General features: G+C 36.0%; 1 protein-coding gene across 2 annotated transcripts in view; it reads left to right on the forward strand.

The window, feature by feature from the left end:
- Positions 1-1,552: 1,552 nt before the first annotated feature.
- The window catches only part of SECISBP2L (SECIS binding protein 2 like), a 65,958-nt gene continuing 48,316 nt past the window's right edge, over positions 1,553-19,194 (forward strand). For both annotated transcript variants that reach the window (XM_060618594.3, XM_060618595.3), the window contains exons 1-4: positions 1,553-1,806; positions 10,471-10,649; positions 12,707-13,031; positions 14,654-14,789. In XM_060618594.3, coding sequence (XP_060474577.1) covers positions 1,783-1,806; positions 10,471-10,649; positions 12,707-13,031; positions 14,654-14,789 — 664 coding nt within the window. In that variant the 5' untranslated portion in view covers positions 1,553-1,782. The remainder of the gene's footprint in view (positions 1,807-10,470; positions 10,650-12,706; positions 13,032-14,653; positions 14,790-19,194) is intronic.

Consider the following 19,194-nt stretch of genomic DNA (forward strand, 5'->3'; position numbering starts at 1 on the left):
CAAACATAAAATTTGAGAATAAAAATATTTTATTTAGTTAATAAAATTAAAGATCTCTGTGTACAAATATAAATATTTCTTCTTATAAGCAGGTTCTACTGCCAGCCTTAAGTCTTGTTGACCCAACATAGCTCCTGTATCAATGTAAGTACAGCTAGAGGCTTCACAGCCCAGCCTCTTCTTGGAATCCTATTCAGATAAAACCAGAATAACAAACTAAACTAACTGAAAAGGCAATTCAAGTCTTTACTTATGTCTCCTGAAGCATGACAAAGCAAACTTCTTAAAATTCTCTTTCCCAGGGGTGCCTGGGTGGCTCAGTGGGTTGACCACCTGACTTCAGCTCAGGTCATGATCTCATGGTTGGTGGGTTCAAACTCCACATCAGGCTTTGAGCTGACATCCCAGAGCTTCCTTCGGATTCTCTGTCTCCCTCTCTCTGCCCCTCCCCCCCTCTCTCCCTCTCCCCAAAATAAACATTAAAAGAAAAATTTTGGGGGCGCCTGGGTGGCTCAGTCAGTTAAGTTTCCCACTCTTCATTTTGGCTCAGGTCATGATTGCATGGTTTGTGGGTTCGAGTCTGCATCAGGCTTTGGGCTGACAATGAGGAGCCTGATTTGGATGCTCTCTCTCCCTCTTTTTCTGACCCTCCCGCATTCTCTCTCTCTATTGGATAAATAAACTTTAGGAAAAAAAAAAATCTCTTTCCCAGCTGTATTTCACCACTCCAGTCCCTCAAACAGGAGCCACCTCCACTCTCTTCCTTCTTGTAAGTATAATTTAGCTTGTATGACTTTTTATTTTTCTTCTTCACCCTGGAGTTGAGGTATGTGTTAGAGGGTATGTCTGAGATGCCCAGAGGGGATCGGCCATGCTTAGCAAGTATCCGAATAGTCTCTTTTTTCAAGGAGCTAATGGACTGGAAATAAAAGGAACAATCAATAAGCACAGGGAGGAAAGCAACATAGCAGGTTACATAGTTACCTGCTGGCTGGTGTGATACAGGGATTCCGAGATAGGCACGATCAGCATGGAGGGGAGTATAGAGGTGAGCCTGGCCTGGACAATGAATTACCTAATCAATAAGCATTTGTGGAACCTCCTGACTAGGTTTCTTTATGGTGGCCCTTCTATGGTGTTTTCCTTTATAGTCGTGATTCCCTTTGGCTGGATAACATAGGGAAGGATCATAAAGTACAGTGGGCAGCTAAAAGCTTTTACAACGTTATTAAGAGGTGGTTTGGGATAATGAAGTAGTCTTTGAGGTTCCTTTAGGCTGGAACCCGGGTGGCCTAGGTCCCAAGTGGTCCGACACTCCTCCAGTTTAACAGTCCAGAGGTGAAGTCTGGCTCAAAGCGCAGAGTAGTCTGGGGCACCTGCTCTCAGGAATCTCCACCTGGCCTCAGCCTACGGGTCAGTCAGCCCAGGCTCCGGCCATCACCAGCTCAGGCCTTTGGCAGTCGCTCCGCCCACGCCCCGTCGCGGCCCCTCCCCCTCCTTGCCCTTCCGCGTGCCGCCATTTTCAACTACTCCTCCGCCTATTTAGGCCCTCCTCGGCTTCCGTCCCAGATGATCCCTCCCCGAAGCTGCCACCGCCTCCTCCATCTCCTGGAGCTGGAGCCACCTCCTCGGCCAGTGGCGTAGCCGGACTCTGCGTCGGGGCCAGCCAGATAGGGGCGGAGGTCCTGAACCCGGTCTCGAGTCGAGCGGGGGGCCATGGAGAAAGCGGCCCGAGGCGCTCTCCACACCGACTAACGCGGGCCCGTTGCGGCTGCAGGCGCCATGGACCGAGCCCCCGCTGACCAGGTACTAGGGCTCGGGCGGCAGGCCTGGCCGGGTGCTGGGGGTCGCCGCTTCCTCCCCGGCGGGCCCTGGTCTCTGAGCCTGGGCCCGGACGGCTGGAACCCTCGAGTTCCTGCGGGTGCAGACTCCCCTCGCCTGAGAGCCTGGCGGCGCCCCACTCCAGCATTGTTCCAGATGCTGCCTCGGGCTCGGGGGCTTTTTCAGCCCTGGTTACCCCCTTCCGTCAGGGCTGGGGATTCGTTTTTGCCCCTCCTCCGTGGTTTGGTGGAAAGGGCCTGAAGACTCCCAAGTTGTCAGGGCTCTCCTGAGAGGAGGGTTTATAACTTCCAAGGAGTAATTCTCCCCCCACCCTTCAGTTCTGGAATGTATTTTCAAGGTGGAAAAGCTTTCGAAGGCTTCTCACCCGGAAAGACTTGTCAGAGAATGTGTGATAACTACAGATGCAGGAGAGTTACGGGTTTTTTAGAGCTACGTTCCATTGAGCAAAAAAAAAAAAAACATTGTTTCTCGTCGTGGTCTTAGGGAGGTGTTTCCTTTAAGATATGAAATATTATGGTTTTTCCCTGCCTTTCTGTCCATTTATCTTGCAAACATTAGTATTTTTTTAAAAATTGAGCTTATATTTTAAGAATGTTTGATCCGAACTGTGAATTCATTTCCGAGCCCGTTTTCATATTCACGGAGTTGTTCAGTTAGTATTCTATTTTGTTTTTAAATGCGTTAAATTCTTGATTGTCCGTGCGAGTAGTTGCTGGAAGGCAGGGATGATGACAGTGTATATAATCCAAAATAATAATTTTCCCCCAAGGATGCTAGTATTTTCCATCCTTTAGACCTTTATGAAACGACTTAATTTGATGAAATCGAAGTTTATTCACTATGCATTCTCATCAGTTGAGGGCTTTGCCCAGAGATGAGCTAGGCAAATAGATGAAGGAAAAAGAGATTAGTGATTTGCATAATTATTTTACAAATAGATAATTAGTATCTGAATAAATGAGACAAGATTTCACAAATTGCTGTATATGTATATCTGTAGCTAGTCAAAGGCAATTTTGATTTTGAAATCGGTCTCTTTTTGCAGGCAGATTCCTAGTTGTGTATATTTGTTTTTACAAAAGCTTAAATTAAAGCTTTATGAAAATATGACTTTGAAAACACAAATGATTTTTATGAAATAATACCTGGACTTACCAAAGCAAAATTGATGGGAACTTCTTGGCTTTGCTGTGACCCAGAGTATTCTATGTATAGCCTATATCCAATTTAATGAAAAATATATTTTTTAAGGCATCTATCAGAAATGCCTTTGATTTCAAAGCCTGACAATTGAATAGGAAATTTTCTTGAATGCTTTTCTTGTATGTGTGTCACTAATGAAAAGGTTAAACTCTTGGTCCTTCATCATGATGCCAGAACTGTAACCAGTAATGCTGCCATATGTATACTTATGGTTCCTTTCATCTTAGAGGAAATGTAATTAACTATTTAGCAAAGCTGTTTGTGTGTGATTATCTTAACAGCAAGTGCTATGAACAAATTATTTAAACTAGAGAACCTATTCCTCTTTCATCCTACATCTTTCCAAAGTCCACAACCTATTAAAACCTTGTAGGAATCTAAGGATTATAAAGAAATCGTGAACGTAGGTTTTCCGTTGAAGAATTCCTTTTTTACCTCTGGTACCTCCTGCCTCGTCCCCAGCCTAAACTTGAAGTAAGAGAATAATTCTAACCACTCTGTATTCCCGCGTGCTACGTACTCACAGGAAACAGACACAGAAAAGTGATGCTACTTTGCTTTGTTCAGGCTGTAAGCAGTTAATTCAGGGGTCCATGGATGACCTGGAAGGAGTGTGCTTCATTTTATATTAGCATTTTTCTGGGGCAAGTCTCCATTATTTTCATCATATTCTCAAAGGAATCAATCACTGAAAAAAGGCTAACAACTATTAACTTAATGGTAGATTAGGGGCTAGAACTGAGACTTCTCAGCTTTGTCAAGTTTTCTTTTTTTTTTTTTTTCCAAGTTTCAGATATTTATTTTATTTTACTTTGTTCAAGTTTCAGATATTTATTTCCCCAAGTTTCAGTTAGTTATTTATAGCTTTGTGGAGTTCTTGATTGTTTTCACTATACCATGAAGTAATGTAATGACTTTTTCAGGTTACGTGGAATATACTTTTATATTTTTACTAAAGAAGCGAATTTAGATAGGTAAAAGTCACTAAAAATATATGTGATGGGTGAATTTACATTTTCCCCTCACAAAATGTTTGTTTGCTTTTTCATTTGAGACCAGTGTTAGTTTACATTTTGAATTTTTGGGAATGCCTACAGCGTTAAGACTTATTATAATACTGTAGAAGTTAGCGATTTATAGAAATTTGATTTTTAAAAAACAGTACTTTATGTAAACTGAGCATTTCATGTTAACCTAATTGAAGTCCTTGGAGTATTGCACAAGTATAGTTTTAATTTTTCTTTTTAATGTTTATTTTTGAGAGAGACAGCCTGCGTGCGCAAGAACCTGTGTGTGTGTGTGAGCAGGGGAGGGGCAGAAAGCGAAGGAGACACAGAATCCAAAGCAGGCTCTAGGCTCTGAGTGGTCAGCCCAGAGCCCGACGTGGGGCTCAAACTCACAAACTGTGAGATCATGACCTGAGCTGAAGTCGGATGCTTAACCCACTGAGCTACCCAGGCACCCCCTACAAGTGTAACTTTAAAAAAAAAAAAAAAAAAAAAAAAAAAAGTATGTTTTGCCTGAAGCCATTCACGTTGCTGTACTTGAATTACCGTTTTTAAAAATTTATTTTTATTTATTTATTTATTTTTTATGTTTATTTATTTTGAGAGAGAGAGCATGAGCAAGGGAGAGGCAGAGAGAGAGGGAGAGAAAGAATCCCAGGCAGGCTCCATGCTGTCAGCACAGAGCCCAACACAGGGCTCTATCTCATGAGCAGTGATATCATGACCTGAGCCAAAATCAAGAGGTGGACGCTTAACCAACTGAGCCACCCAGGCATCCTAAATTACCTCTTTTTAAAAAAAATAAAATAAAATCTTGATATAAAAGAATAAATTTTATCTATATTGATCAAGATTATAAAAAGTAAGTTACTGGGAATGCATGCTAGATAATAGTCTTAATTGCAAAAGTGACTATTTGAAAGAATGTTATAATCAGAAGAGGATATTAGAAGTACTGTTTTATAGAAAGACTGTGTTAAATCAAAACTAGTAGCTTAATTTTAACTGCCAGAGTTAGGTGTTCTAAGAACAGATACTAGATGGTATAATGCATTATTATGGTTGGTATAATAATATTATGGTTGGCATAATGCATTATTAGTTGGCATAATGCATTATATGTTATAATATGCACACATTATACCAAAAAATAATTTTTTTGGTCCTTAAAAAAAGTTGGTGTAAAGGGATGTGAGAAATAAATGATGGAGTTCATTTGTTTATAAAGGCTTAATGTTTCTGTTTTTAGGAAACATTTAGGAAACATTCTTCTGGGCTTAGAAGAGACAGAACATTTGAAGTTTGCAGTTTCTTTTGTATTATCAAATAATTCAAACATTGGCTTAATTTTTAGTACATTAACATTAGATGAGTTCTTTTATAAGAATTTACAAAACTATTGATCACCAATGTCTTTAACTCTTAGAAAAGCAAACATGTAGCAAATATATATGACTTCATGCAAAGTGCTGTTCGTGGATAAAGATACAAAATCATCTGGCTTATAATTCTTTCCTTTAAATAATAAACTTCAAATAGTATCTGCATTGTAAACTAGATGTATTCTAAATAAGTTACTATAAAACATTATTCAGTAATACTTGTAGTTGGCCTTTATGAATATCAGTAAATGATACGTCTTAACAGATTTTAAAAATAATACTTTTGTAGTCAGAAAGAAAGTTAATAATGCTCATTTAGTGAAAATGACCTTTAGACATTTAAAAAGACATTTTTCCTTAAGCCCTTAAATCAAAGAGGAAATAAAAAAGTAGAATTATGGATTATTTAAAAAGTAGTAAAATACTACATATAAAAACCTATGGGATATGGCTGAAGCTATACTCTGAGGCAAATGCATAGTCATAAATGCTTTCATTATTAAACATTTTAAAAGGTAAATAAAAATTAAGCATTCAGGACTAGATGTAGCGAGAAAACCCTATCAAAGCAAGAGAGAAGAAGAAATATAAAACCAGAAATTAATAAGTTAGATAATCAAAAACCAGTATTAAATTTGGAAAGTTGGTTTTTCGGAAAGTACAGTCATGTTTTAATAGGAGGTGTGGATTAGGTGTGGTCTATTTTAAGAAAAGATGAAAAGGTATGAATAGTAAATCAAGTGAGCCATCTAAGTTAAATATTTTGATTTTTTTCTCAATATTTTCTTGAGTCTTGCAAAACTTTTGTTTATAACTACTGCAATTAATTTGGCAAGTGTTTACTTTCCATATAAGCCATTCCAATCAGAAACAATACAACCAGCAGGTATCTCTTAAGCATTAGTCAATTTTTCCTTTAGAAGATGTTTTTCTTTAGCCATGAGATGTAAAATATCTTAATGTTTGCTATGTCATGTTTTTACCTTAACATAGAAAGGATGCAGAGGGTTTCCATGGTCATATTTTTTCTGTAGGTGTAAAATTCTGAAAGTTCACTGTGGGAGAGTGCCTTATTGTGTTCTACTTCAGTTTTGATTCTAAGTGGGTGTTTTTTTCTATTGCTTAATCTTGGAAAAATACATGCTCTCTTCTGGAGGTTCTCAGAGGAGTTTAGTGTGCATTTCCTGCTGTTGTGTGCTCCATAGTAATGTTTGCCCCTTTCCCCTAAACCAGTCTACTACAGTGCTCTTTCCAGAACATGTACCCCATGCATATTTGTTGAATTTATATAGGCTGTCAGTGATTTGAATGTGTTTGCTTAATATACTCTTTTAAAGAAGGTTTTTATAGTTTCATGTTCTGATAAATTCTTGAGTTTTCTAGATTATTCACATCAAAGAAGTTTTATTATTGACATTTGTTTTAATATATGCTAAATTTAAAAGGAATGTGAAACTGCCTAAGTTTCCCCTCCCTCCCCCCCACCCCCCCGTACAGTTTTCTGGGATTATTATGATTTTTCATTAATTTGGAAAATTCTGAAATAACTTCTGAAAGATAAAGATAATTTTACTTATGTAGATATATTTTTAAAGCAAATAGTAGTACAGGAATAGACTTTGTGTGGTTTAAACTTATTTTATATTTATATATACTTTAAGGAGACAACTCCCTGTTATAAAATTTCTGATTTCTAAAAGATAGATCTTTGAAAAATAAAGACTAAAAAACAAATTCAAACTGAGGAATATCATTATATGAAGTAGTTTCTTTTTTTTTTTTTTTTTCATTTTTTCGTAATGTTTTGTTGTCCACCATGTAGGACATTTTTCTTTGATTTCTATACTAACATAATTGAAATACTGCCAGAATTTGTTGCTTACTTAACATATTGCCTATATGGACGTTATTATGTGAAATTTAAGAGTAGTTCGGGATCATAACATTACTTTTTAGGACTGAGAATAGCAGATGCTTCATTTTAGTGTATGATACTGAAGTCCCCAAAGTCACAACAAACAATTTTTAAGACCATACAGAGTTGTAACTATAGGAGAAAGTTTGCCAGTCTGTTCCTACTAGTGACATCTTCTGTTTGTGCAGCTGTTGACTACAGCAGCTTTTCTTTTTTGCTAAAAACAAAGGATCACTTCAGTGTTTGTGAGTTTTATTGTTGAACTCTGATATTAGAATTGGACTGAGAATAGAAATCATTGCAAACTTTAATATTTAAGGGTACATGCGGTGTATATGTACAGATACCAGTTATAAGTTATACATGCCACATTTTGGACAGCGGGTTAAGTTGATAAAACTCTTATAAAGTAAAATAACACTAAGTATAAAAACTTGTTGCAACTTTTGACAAGCAAGAATTTGAATTTGTTATTACCAGTGTGCTTTATGAGTTGGTCTTTGGCAGGAGGTGTCAGGAAACTTGGCGATCTTTAAATTATCTTCTTTCTATTAGTATTTTGTCTTTTTCATATAGAAATTTTATGTAATCATGTTCCTTGTTTTTAAAAAGAGTCTTAATGCCTTCTAATACAGATTTATAAAATTGTTCAGAGAGTTATATGTTCAAAGGACTTTTTGATTTTTCAAAGAAATCCTAAAAATTACATTTTTAGTGTCCTTAAAATGTGATTTAAGTTTTCCCTCTCTTTATGCCTATGCATGAACTATATAAAGCAGGTTTCCATTATCTGTGCCTTATTGTTGAAAATCAGCTTCCCCCCCCCCCCACCCCCCATTTTCGGCCCATTTATTACATTGATATTTTATACCTTACATGAATAATTTTTGAATTCTGATGATTATCACAGTGAAAATTAGTGACTTAGGCTATTTAAGCATTTGAAGGAGTTTTTGCTTCCAATGTTGAAATTCAAGAAACCAGCTTCAGCTCATAGATACTGTATTTGTAGTGCAAGTTCTGTCTCTATTTCGGATTTGGTTAATACTATAAAAGTAGATTTTAAAGTTAAATCAGGTAGGAAGGTTATTGAGTTAATACTGCTGTAAATAGTTCAGATTGCTTCTTCCTCTCCACCTTTTTTTACAAGCATTCTGAATATTTCTAGGGGATTCTTTTTAGAGAATATTTTTTTTTTAAGAAAAGTTGCCTATTCTATGGAGCATATCAAGTCTTCAGATTTTGTCTTCAGATTTTCTTGGATTTGTTACTGATTTCTTTTGTGAGAAACATGCCTGAAATTTATTCTAGGAGCTCTGCCTTGCTCAGAGCTTCCAATAAATTCCACCCTAATGGGTTTGTTGGGAAAAAGTTCTAGTTAGGACTGTTGCTTTGTAATTGATTTCAGTGCTTGAAACATTGGATTGCATTTCACTTACTGGTTTCTTAAAGATTTAGTATCTTTTTAGATTGTAATATTTATGTGGTTTTTAACATTCTACTTTTGCAGAATGTGCTTATAGATTTTTTCTTTTTATAATTAAAAAATTGTTAAATACAGAAGGAAAACTGCATAAAAACAATGTACAGCTTAATGAATTATATATAAGGTGAATGCCTGGTAATTATCACCCAAGTGAGGATATAGAGCTTTGCCAGGCACTCAGAAGCTCTCTAGTGCCTCCTGTGATCACAACTCCCGTTCATAGGAGTAATTTCATATGAGTAATTCCTAACTTCACCTTAGTGGATCTTATTTATTTGTCTTTATAGTTTTGTCACCCACATGTTCCTCCTAAAATACTTGAGTTTTTAAAATATATCTTATAAGTTTCTGTAGATTTTTTTATAAGAAACGTTACATGGGAATGCAAGCTGGTGCAGCCACTCTGGAAAACAGTATGGAGGTTCTCAAAAAATTAAAATTAGAACTACCCTACAACCCAGCAATTGCACTGCTAGGTATTTATCCAAGGGATACAGGTGTGTTCTTTCGAAGGGACATATGTATCCCAATGTTTATAGCAGCACCATCAACAATAGCCAAAGTATGGAAGGAGCCCAGATGTCCACCAGTGGATGAATGGATAAAGAAGATGTGGTGTGTATATATATACAATGGAGTATTACTTGGCAATCAAAAAGAATGAAATCTGGCAATTTGCAACTATGTGGATAGAATTGAAGGGTATTATGCTAAGTGAAATTAGTCAGAGAAGGACCTATATCATATGACTTCACTCATATGAGGACTTTAAGAGACAAAACAGATGAACGTAAGGGAAGGAAAACAAAAATAATGTAAAAACAGGGAGGGGGACAAAACAGAAGAGACTCTTAAATATGGAGAACAAACAGAGGGTTACTGGAGGGGTTGTGGGAGGGGAGATGGGCTAAATGGGTAAGGGGCATTAAATCATTGTTGCACTATATGCTAACTAAGTTGGATATAAATTTAAAAAAATTTAAAAAAAAAGATATAAAATAAGCTAAAATGGGAGTTCTGGATTCCTTCAGTTTACTCAAGTTATCTACTAGAAAACTGAAATACTCATTCTTTTTCTCTCAGTTTAACTGTGAAAAGTTTTTTGCACTTATGTTAAGTATTTTTTTCATTAATTGTAGACATTTCCCTTCTTTTTTAATTAAACCATACTAATCTAATTTCCTAAAATGGACAGAAATAGTCTATTTTTTAGACTATTCAAACAAATATAAAGTGATTATCTTCAGAACTCTGTTTAATGATTTTTCCCCTCAACAAAATTAGTTAAAAGCATGTTGTTTTGTCTGAAGAGCTAGTTTTCTTACTGTCAGCCTTATTTTTGGACTCAGGTCTGACCGCCTTACACTCTTTATTGTTTTAACAGCTTTGGTTATGTAAGAAATGATTTCATTAAAATGCAGCAACTTTTGATATGTTTTCTCCTGTTTTATTTGATATCTTTGCCTACCATATTTGGTTATTTTAATTTGACATCGCTGTTCCTTTGGATGTTTTGTAAATACTGAGGAGATCTAATTACTGTTTGTAAACACTGAGTCTTCTACTGTTAAATCGTGAATTAGTATTAAGTTTTTTGCTCATGTATTAATAGTGTGTTTTACTTTCTTTTTGAAGAATGTCAAGCTGTCAGCTGAGGTAGAACCATTTATTCCCCAGAAGAAAAATCCTGATACATTTATGATCCCTATGGCACTTCCAAATGATAATGGAAATGTTTCTGGTGTAGAACCAACTCCAATTCCGAGCTACCTGATTACTTGTTATCCATTTGTGCAGGAAAACCAGTCCAATAGGTAATTTGTTTATTATTATTTTCTTTTTCATGGGGGTGGGTAGGGAAATACAGCAGTTGGAGAGGCATACTTTTTAATTTTTCCCTTTTCTATTTTTTTTTTTTTTTTAGGTTTAGTATTATTATTTTTTAATAATCTTTACACCCATCCTGGGGCTCAAATTTACAAGGCCAAGGTTAAGACTCCCATGCTCCACCAACTGGAGCCAGCCAGGCACCCCACCTTTGGTGCCTTTTAAACATTAGCCGTTTCTCTTTTTTAAGAGAAGTAAATAAAACCAAATGATGTAGAAATTTGAAAATTATTAACATAGATTGTTTTCTCAGTCTTTCTAAGAGGGAATGGAGTTTTTTGGGCATATCTTCAATAATAAGTCATTAAAATTAGTTTGAAATAAATTGGTACAAAGGGAGGAAGAATTTTTCAGAAAGAGATGAGCAGAAACCCTTTTTTTAAGATTAGGTATCTAATCACAATTTCCAGGACAGTCTGGCATGAGAAGAAAATACCAAGGGATAGTCCTTAACATTGAAGCTTTTATGGTTAACATATATTTCTAGGCTCTGATTCTAGTTTAAATTTAGCTTCTGTGCTATAGTCACAGGGTGATTTAGCAGAATGCTTGCAATTCAGATAATGTGTGACCTAGTGGTTAGGGTATAACTTGTTATAGTCATGATAGCCTTTTTAACCTTGTTTAGACTGAGTGATTAGTACTTCATTGGTGTAGTTCATTTTGTTGCTGTCTAAAAGTACTTTCAGCCTCTTTCGAGTAATATCACACATAGAAAATTAGGCATCTCTAGCATTCTGGGATAAATGGATGATGGGGTAGCTGGGCTCTAGCCTCTGTCCCACCACCCTGAAGGCAAAGGCAATCTAGACCTCTTTAAGCCATCATGTAGCACACTAGTGTGTCAGGGCACATTCTTTCAGATATTCCGAATGTGAGAGATATGAGACCAAGAACTATTGTATCAGATATTATTAAATATTCCAGTTAATAATCTCTAAAATTATAGTATTGGGGATTGGACACAAAGAGTAGGGGATCCTTTTCAATTGAAGTTAGCATTATATCACAAAATTTTGACCTATATTGGGCTGTGTTCGAAGTGACTTATAAGCCAAATGTAATAGTGCTATTTTTGCATTTGATAAAATGGCCAAGTGTAAAGTATGATTAATTTTTCTTACTGTACCAAATAATCTTTGAGAATTCATGAGTAAATAAGCCAGCAGATTATTTAAAAATATTTTTTAAATTATGGCAGTGAACATTTATCCATTATTGCACTTTGTTGTGGGAGTAGTGAGGAAAAGCTCAATGCTCCACCTCCCCCATGACCCCTCATTCTTCAGCAATCTTCTGTAAGAACTGCTGAGAAATGAAGAATCTTGCTGATGCTTTGTAGGAATTGCACTAGAGAAAGCTCTAATGTTAGGGATAAGATGGCAGTGGACAGGTTTGCCTCTTCTTTTCTTTCCCATGGACCTGAAACCTGCTTCCATTGCCACTGGGGGAAGCCTGGAGAAGAGCTTGACTTGGCCAAATGGTTGGGGCAGTATGGAAGAGGAGTAGGAGGCCAGGGACTGAGCTGAAGAATGAGAGGTGGAAGAATCAGATCACTCACTGTAATGATCACCTTACACAGTGATCACCTTACTCTGCTTTTTGCAGAAGGCTGTCATAGTTAGCATTGGATGGGAAATTTGGACCGCCTTTGTTGGCAGATACAGCGGCTAGGTATTTAACTTCTAGGCAGAAATACCTTGAGGGGGTTGACTTATAAATAAGAACGGTATGTAGTTTTAAAATTTTGGAATGCAATAACACTATCAGGTTGAATTCCTTTATACTGTCATTTAAGTTGTTATTACACATACTTAAAAATCTGTAATTACAGCAAAGAAATTTATAAGATGATAATTTTATCTTTTTTATTATGAGGGCACTGTTCTATACCTTTTCTTTAAAGCGAATTAAATAGATTGTGCTTTAGCATTACTTTTAGACTTGTCAATAGATGTGTTCTGTTTTCATTTGATTTTAACAGACAGTTTCCGTTGTATAACAATGATATGCGATGGCAACAGCCCAATCCAAATCCTGCTGGACCATACCTTGCCTACCCCATTATATCTGCTCAGCCACCTGTTTCTACAGAGTATACTTATTATCAGCTGATGCCAGCACCATGTGCCCAAGTTATGGGATTCTATCATCCTTTTCCTACACCTTACTCCAACACCTTTCAGGCTGCAAATACTGTAAATACCATAACCACAGAATGCCCTGAGCGTCCAAATCAGCTTGGACAAGTCTTCCCATTGTCCAGTCATCGAAGCAGAAATGGTAACAGAGGACCAGTTGTACCAAAAGTAAGTGACTTCTTTTGATTGGCTTTTATGTTTGATATTTCTGTTGTTAATAATAATGTAAGTAATTGCTACTTGTATTGATTAACCTTTAATGCCGAATTTACTCTAAAACATTTCATTCACTAATATAAAATAGTCAAGGGTAGAGCATTTATAATTTTTCCTGTTTTTTATTGTGCCTTATTCTTAATTGATGATATGATTTACAGTTATCTTCAGGTTCCTTCAGAGAGTTGTACATAATTATAATACACAAATATTTCCAAATTATTTTAATTTAGTGATAAAATTGCATAGTGCCACCGGTGTTTCTAAGTGGTTAGTTTGGATCCTATGCTAGTGGTATTGAATGACTAATGCACTTCATATATTTCAGTCTTCAGAAATCAGCAGATGATACTGTCTGGTTATCAGATACTATTAAATCCCTTCAACTTCATTGTTTCTATTCTGTGAATTTTTAGTAGCAATAGCACTTTGTTATTCAAGTGTTGCTTTGCTATGTTATTGAACACAGGGTCTCCTAGGGCTGAAGAAAATGATAGATAAATGTGTGAAGTCACTCTTAGTCAAGATCATCCTTTTGACTAAATTAAAAACAAAAAAATGAGGGAGACATGAAGATCTTGAAAACACAGGAGATTTAAGGTTTATTGTAGGTAACTGTTTCTTAACTAAAAGGTTACTTTTATATTGAGGCCTTAATATCAAAGCAAATAAGAAAAACCATGTTTCTTCTCAGCACTTTTTAGCTAATTGAAGGCAGAGTGATTTCTTAGATGCATCTTACGACTGTTTCATTAAGGAGTTGATGCTTTCCTAGATTCCATTAGACCAGCTTCTTCAGTGAAAAGTCTTTGCTGTCCTCTGCCATACTTTTCACACATTAAAATACAAACATGCAGCAGAGGTTGCTTTAAAAAGCTTTTAGTCTTTGTTCATGGAAATACTGGGTCAAGGGAAATACTTTTGGGACTTCGGAAGAATGTAAAATAAAATAGTAGTATATAACTTTTAGATGTTTAAGAAACATAATTTCTCAAATTACGTTTCTAGCACTTGAATTTAGGAAGTTAAATTCAGAGTTCTATTATATAAATCACACCTAAGTGATGAATAGTCAGATTAAAAAAGTGAAGGAAAGGATCAGCCTTTTTATATTTTCTTTTCAAGCTATAAAGCAGAAATTATTTTTGTACTTTTTTGCTATCATGAAAGTAAAATTTATCCCTTGGATAAGCTACTCCCCTTTCTGTTACCCTTCTAAATAAAAACTTACAACCCCTTATATGATATTATATTCCTATTATTTATTACTGATTGAGAAAATATAAAGTGCAAGTAACAGTTAAAAATGAATTAATAATTTATTAGTCATAGTGTTAAGGATTATTTGAAAAACAGTATTAAATTGTGTGTACAAAACCTTATTTAATATATTATGATTAGCTACAGATAATTTCATGAATTCCTAACCCTCTTTTTCCCCATGGGTTGGGAGCCACTAATTTAGAACATACATTTAGGTGTGTTATATAGTGGGTATGTATTTTATAATGTTTATTTAGTACATTGAGTAGGATTTTAAATTATTATTTTTATTTTTTTGGTGCTTAAATCAGCAACAGCTTTTACAACAGCACATAAAAAGCAAAAGGCCACTGGTGAAAAACGTAGCTACTCAGAAAGAGACAAATGCAGCAGGTCCTGATAATCGATCAAAAATTGTGCTTCTGGTAGATGCTTCACAGCAAACTGGTAAGGCAAGGGTTCTTACATATACATCACTGATTTTTATCTGTTGTCATGTATTGACTTTATAATTATGGACTATACCACTTCTCAGGATTCTAGACTTTCATCCATTTATCCTGCCACTTTGTGAAATTCTCTAGCAAGGATAAAAGCAGTCCATCTTTGTAATGTTCTGTCAACTTGCTTCCTGGCTAATGTGCAATTTTGAGTAAGGTTTGAGGTGTCCTTATTCCCTTAGAGTAGTGGAGCATTTCAGAAATCAGAGATAGAATTTTGCAGACATTGTAGGAATTTGAGGACTCATTTTGGCAGAGGTCAAAATTGTATGTTTTTTTATAACCAGGTTAAAACCCTTTATAAAATATTCTAATATTGTATAGTATCTTTATAGGAAGAACTTGGCAAGTTTTCTATGCCATATTTTAGCATAGATCTGAACCAAACCTGTGAGTGGCACCTGTATCCTATCAAGCAAATAAAAATTTTGAGCTAGTTGGAAATCATTTTGTCCAGGGTTTTTTAGAGGACTATATAAACATTAAGAAAGCTTTATCCTGGTAAGAGATAAAAGTAATAGTCTTATAACGTTCTAGCTATTTTCTAGTTTATATCATTAAATTCCAATTTGTATCTTTGATCTTAGTTTAATAGCTATGGAGTAGATAACTATCTCTTCTCACCCATTGTCTTTGACACTAGTAAAAATTCTTGTTAATGATCCAAGACCAAGAATTAGATCTATTCAAAGGCACATTTACTTTTTACCCCTCTATAATCTCCACATCTGTGCAATTTGGTCTGGCTTAAAATAAATTTATATGCAAATTTATGTATGTTTGTATGCAGGGAAAGGGCAGAGAGAGAAGGAGAGAGAGAGAGAGAGAGAGAGAGAGAAAGAGAGAAAGAGAAAGAGAGAGAGAATCCCAAGCAGGTTCTGCTCTGTCAGCACAGAGCCCAACTCGGGGCTCAAACTCATGAACTAACTGTGGGATTATGACCTGAGCCATAATTAAGAGTTGGTCGCTTAACTGTCTGAGCCACCCAGGCACCCTGTGCATACTTTCTTTCATTTGGGCTGTACCTTTTCTTTAGACATGAGTTCAGTTATTTTTTTACAATTGCTTAGATCTCTTAGGAGTCAGAAAGGATCTGGGAATCCGTTACAAAGCAATCTTATTGGTAGTACAGTCATTGTATGTAGTTTGTAGCTCATAAAGCAGTGAGATTAACAGACTAACAAATGCTTGGAGTGTCTTTAGAAAAGGAACACAATGTAACATATTACACAGCTTTCTGTGTTGCAGTTGTTCCTAGTCAGAAGGACTTCTACCTGCTTTTAACACTGGGACTGCTTTAAAAGTCCTTACTTCCTTAGTTTGCTCATTAAGTGACCACAAAGACAGTATTCTGAAGCATAAGAACTAGAAAATGAAAAGATGACCCATTAGCAAAACAAAAAGCAATCTACTGAATGGGAGAAGATATTCGCAAATGATATATCCAGTAGGGACTAATATCCCAAATATTTGCTCAATACCAAAACAAAATAAAACAAAACCCCAGATAATTGACTTAAGTGGACCAGAAGACCTGAATGGACATTTTTCCAAAGAAGATATAGGGGTGCCTGGGTGTCTTAGTTGAGCATGCGATCCTTGATTTTGGCTGAGGTCACGATCTCAGGGTTATGGGATCAAGCCCCACATTGGGCTCCTTGCTGAATGTGGATCCTGCTTAAGATTCTCTCTCTCCTCTCTCTCTCTCTCTCTCTCTCTCTCTCCCTCCCTCCCTCCCTCCCTCCCTCCCTCTCTCCCTCCCTCACCCTCCTTTTCCCCTCTCCCCTGCTTGCCCCTTTCTCTCTAAAATAAAAAACAAAACAAAAAACCTCATAACCCCCCAAAACCACAAAACAACCCCCCAAAAACCCAAACCAAAATAAAGAACAAAACAAAAAGCAAAAACAAAGATATACAAATGGCCCATAGACACGTGAAAAGATGCTCAGCATCACTAATCATCAGGGAAATGCAAATCAAAACCACAGCAAGATATCACCTTACACCTGTCAGAGTGGCTAGAATCAAAAAGACAAATAACTAGTGCACCTGAAGATGTGAAGAAAAAAGAATTCTCATATACTGTTAGTGGGAATGTAAATTTATGCAGAAAATTATAACTTTATAATAGGACATTGAAAAAAAGCAACCTGTTCATATAGGATGATTTGACCCTGCAAATGTCATTTTTGCCTAAGTCAGTCTGTAGATTCTGTGTAGTTCTTTTTTTTTTTAATTTTCTTTTTTCGTCCTGTTTATTATTTGTGTCCCATTGCCAGATCACTCTAGAGTACTGATACAATATAAACTCCAAGAAAGCAATAATTTTAGTTTGTGTTATTCACTTAAATCCCAGGACAGTGGTCAACACATAATTGCTAAGTGAGTGAAAGAATTAATAAGTATAAAAGAATAAATGAATGAATGACAACTCATGAGCTGAGGCTGGAGAGTTAGAGGCCAGATGATTTAGGGCTCATAAGTCAGGTTATGTGATTTCGATCTTGTTGTGAATGCAATAAGAAGTCATCAGAGGTTTTTAAGTGGGGAATGATATGGAGACAATAACCCGACTTTCTCCGTGGCTCCAGTCAGGATGATGGTTGTGAAGCTAGCAGTATAGTTCTAATCAAAATCTCAATAGGAAATTTTGGGAAACTTGACAGACTAATTCTAAAAGGATCATCTGAGAAGAAAATAACTTTTCTTCTAAATATCAAGACCTATTACATTATCTTAAATCGTTATACAAAAAATACAGTATGCAAAATGCAGCATATGAAAATTAGAACAGGGGACCCAGGAACAGAGTCATATGTATGTGGAAACACATATGGAAAATGACAGAGATAGCATTACAGATAACGTACAGCCCATGCAAATCTACTTCAGGTGGATTAATGACAAATGGGAAGCCACAGTAGAAGAAAATACAGGCAGATATCTTTATGACAGCAGGAAGGGAACTAATTCTGAAATAAATTCTGTCAAAAGTGAGTGAAAGAATAAGCCACAAAACTGGAAAAGATTTTTACCATGCCTGTAAGTGACAGAGTATTAGTATGAAGACATAAAAAATTCGTATGAACAATAAGAAAATGATCCCACATTACTCTCAGGACCCTTGGGACACAGTACCAGGGGGATGAGACAATTTGGCAGGACTGTAGGAATTTTTCCTTTGACCCAGTTGTCCCTCTCCTATGAATGTATCCAAAATGGATGTATTTCCCTAAAAAGAAAAGGGACTGTTTGATGAAAGATCCAAATTGCAGTAGCACACTGAAAGCATCCTAATGTTTAGTAACAGGCGACACGTCAAGAGAAGTGCAGGACATCCACTCTGGAATAATATGGAGCCTTCTTACATTATAATTATGAAGAACATATGTGTAATATTAAATAGCACAACTCATAATTGTATTGATGCTTTGTAAAAATTATAGGCAGAAATGTGGAAAAAGGAAAATTGTTATTTGTTGGGTTGGGACGAAATTGTAAAAGGTTTTTTGATTACAATTTGTGAAATACAAAATAAGAGACAACTCACTAGAAAAATTGGTAGAAGTCAAACAGTTCAAAAGTAAAATTAGGTATTTCACAGAAGGGAAAAAATTAGTGGCTAAAAGCATGAGAAAAGATATCAAACCTTATTATTAGGCAAAAAAATACGAATGAAAAACCCACAGTGAGCTATCTCTTTATATCTAACAGCAAAAATTATGGCCTAGAAGATAGTATCAAGTATTTGTGAATATGTGAATCATTGTGGATATTTATATCCTGCTGTTGGGCTGTAAACTGTTTCAACAGTGTGACTGAAAATGATTTGGCATTACAAAGTAAAGTTGAATATGTGTATCCCATAAGGCCTGGCAGTATTTACCGTAAAAAAACTTCCATATTCACACAAACACATTCAAATGTATGTATAAAAATGGTTACAGCACAGGGCACCTGGGTGGCTCAGTAGGTTGAGCATCTTGATTTTGGCTCAGGTCATCATCTCACAGGTTCATGAGTTGAAATTCCACATCAGGCTCTGCACTGACAGGGTGGAGCCTCTCTAACCACCCCACCCCTAAAAAATAAATAAACATTAAAAAAAAAGAATGGTTACAGCAGTATTACTCAATAATGCAAAACCCCAGAACAGCCCAAGTATCCCATCAGTGGTACAAAGAATAAGTAATATATGGTATGGTATATTCATACACGGGCATCCTAGATTTTAATGATATTAATGAATTACAGCCACATGCATCGGAATGTCTAAACTAATGTTGGGGAATGGGGCAGACTGGGAAGCAAATCGCAAAAGAAAATGGACAGTATAATTTCATTTTTATAAA

Source organism: Panthera onca, chromosome B3 (genome assembly GCF_046562875.1).
Source record: "Panthera onca isolate mPanOnc1 chromosome B3, mPanOnc1 haplotype 2, whole genome shotgun sequence".
Taxonomy (NCBI): domain Eukaryota; kingdom Metazoa; phylum Chordata; class Mammalia; order Carnivora; family Felidae; genus Panthera; species Panthera onca.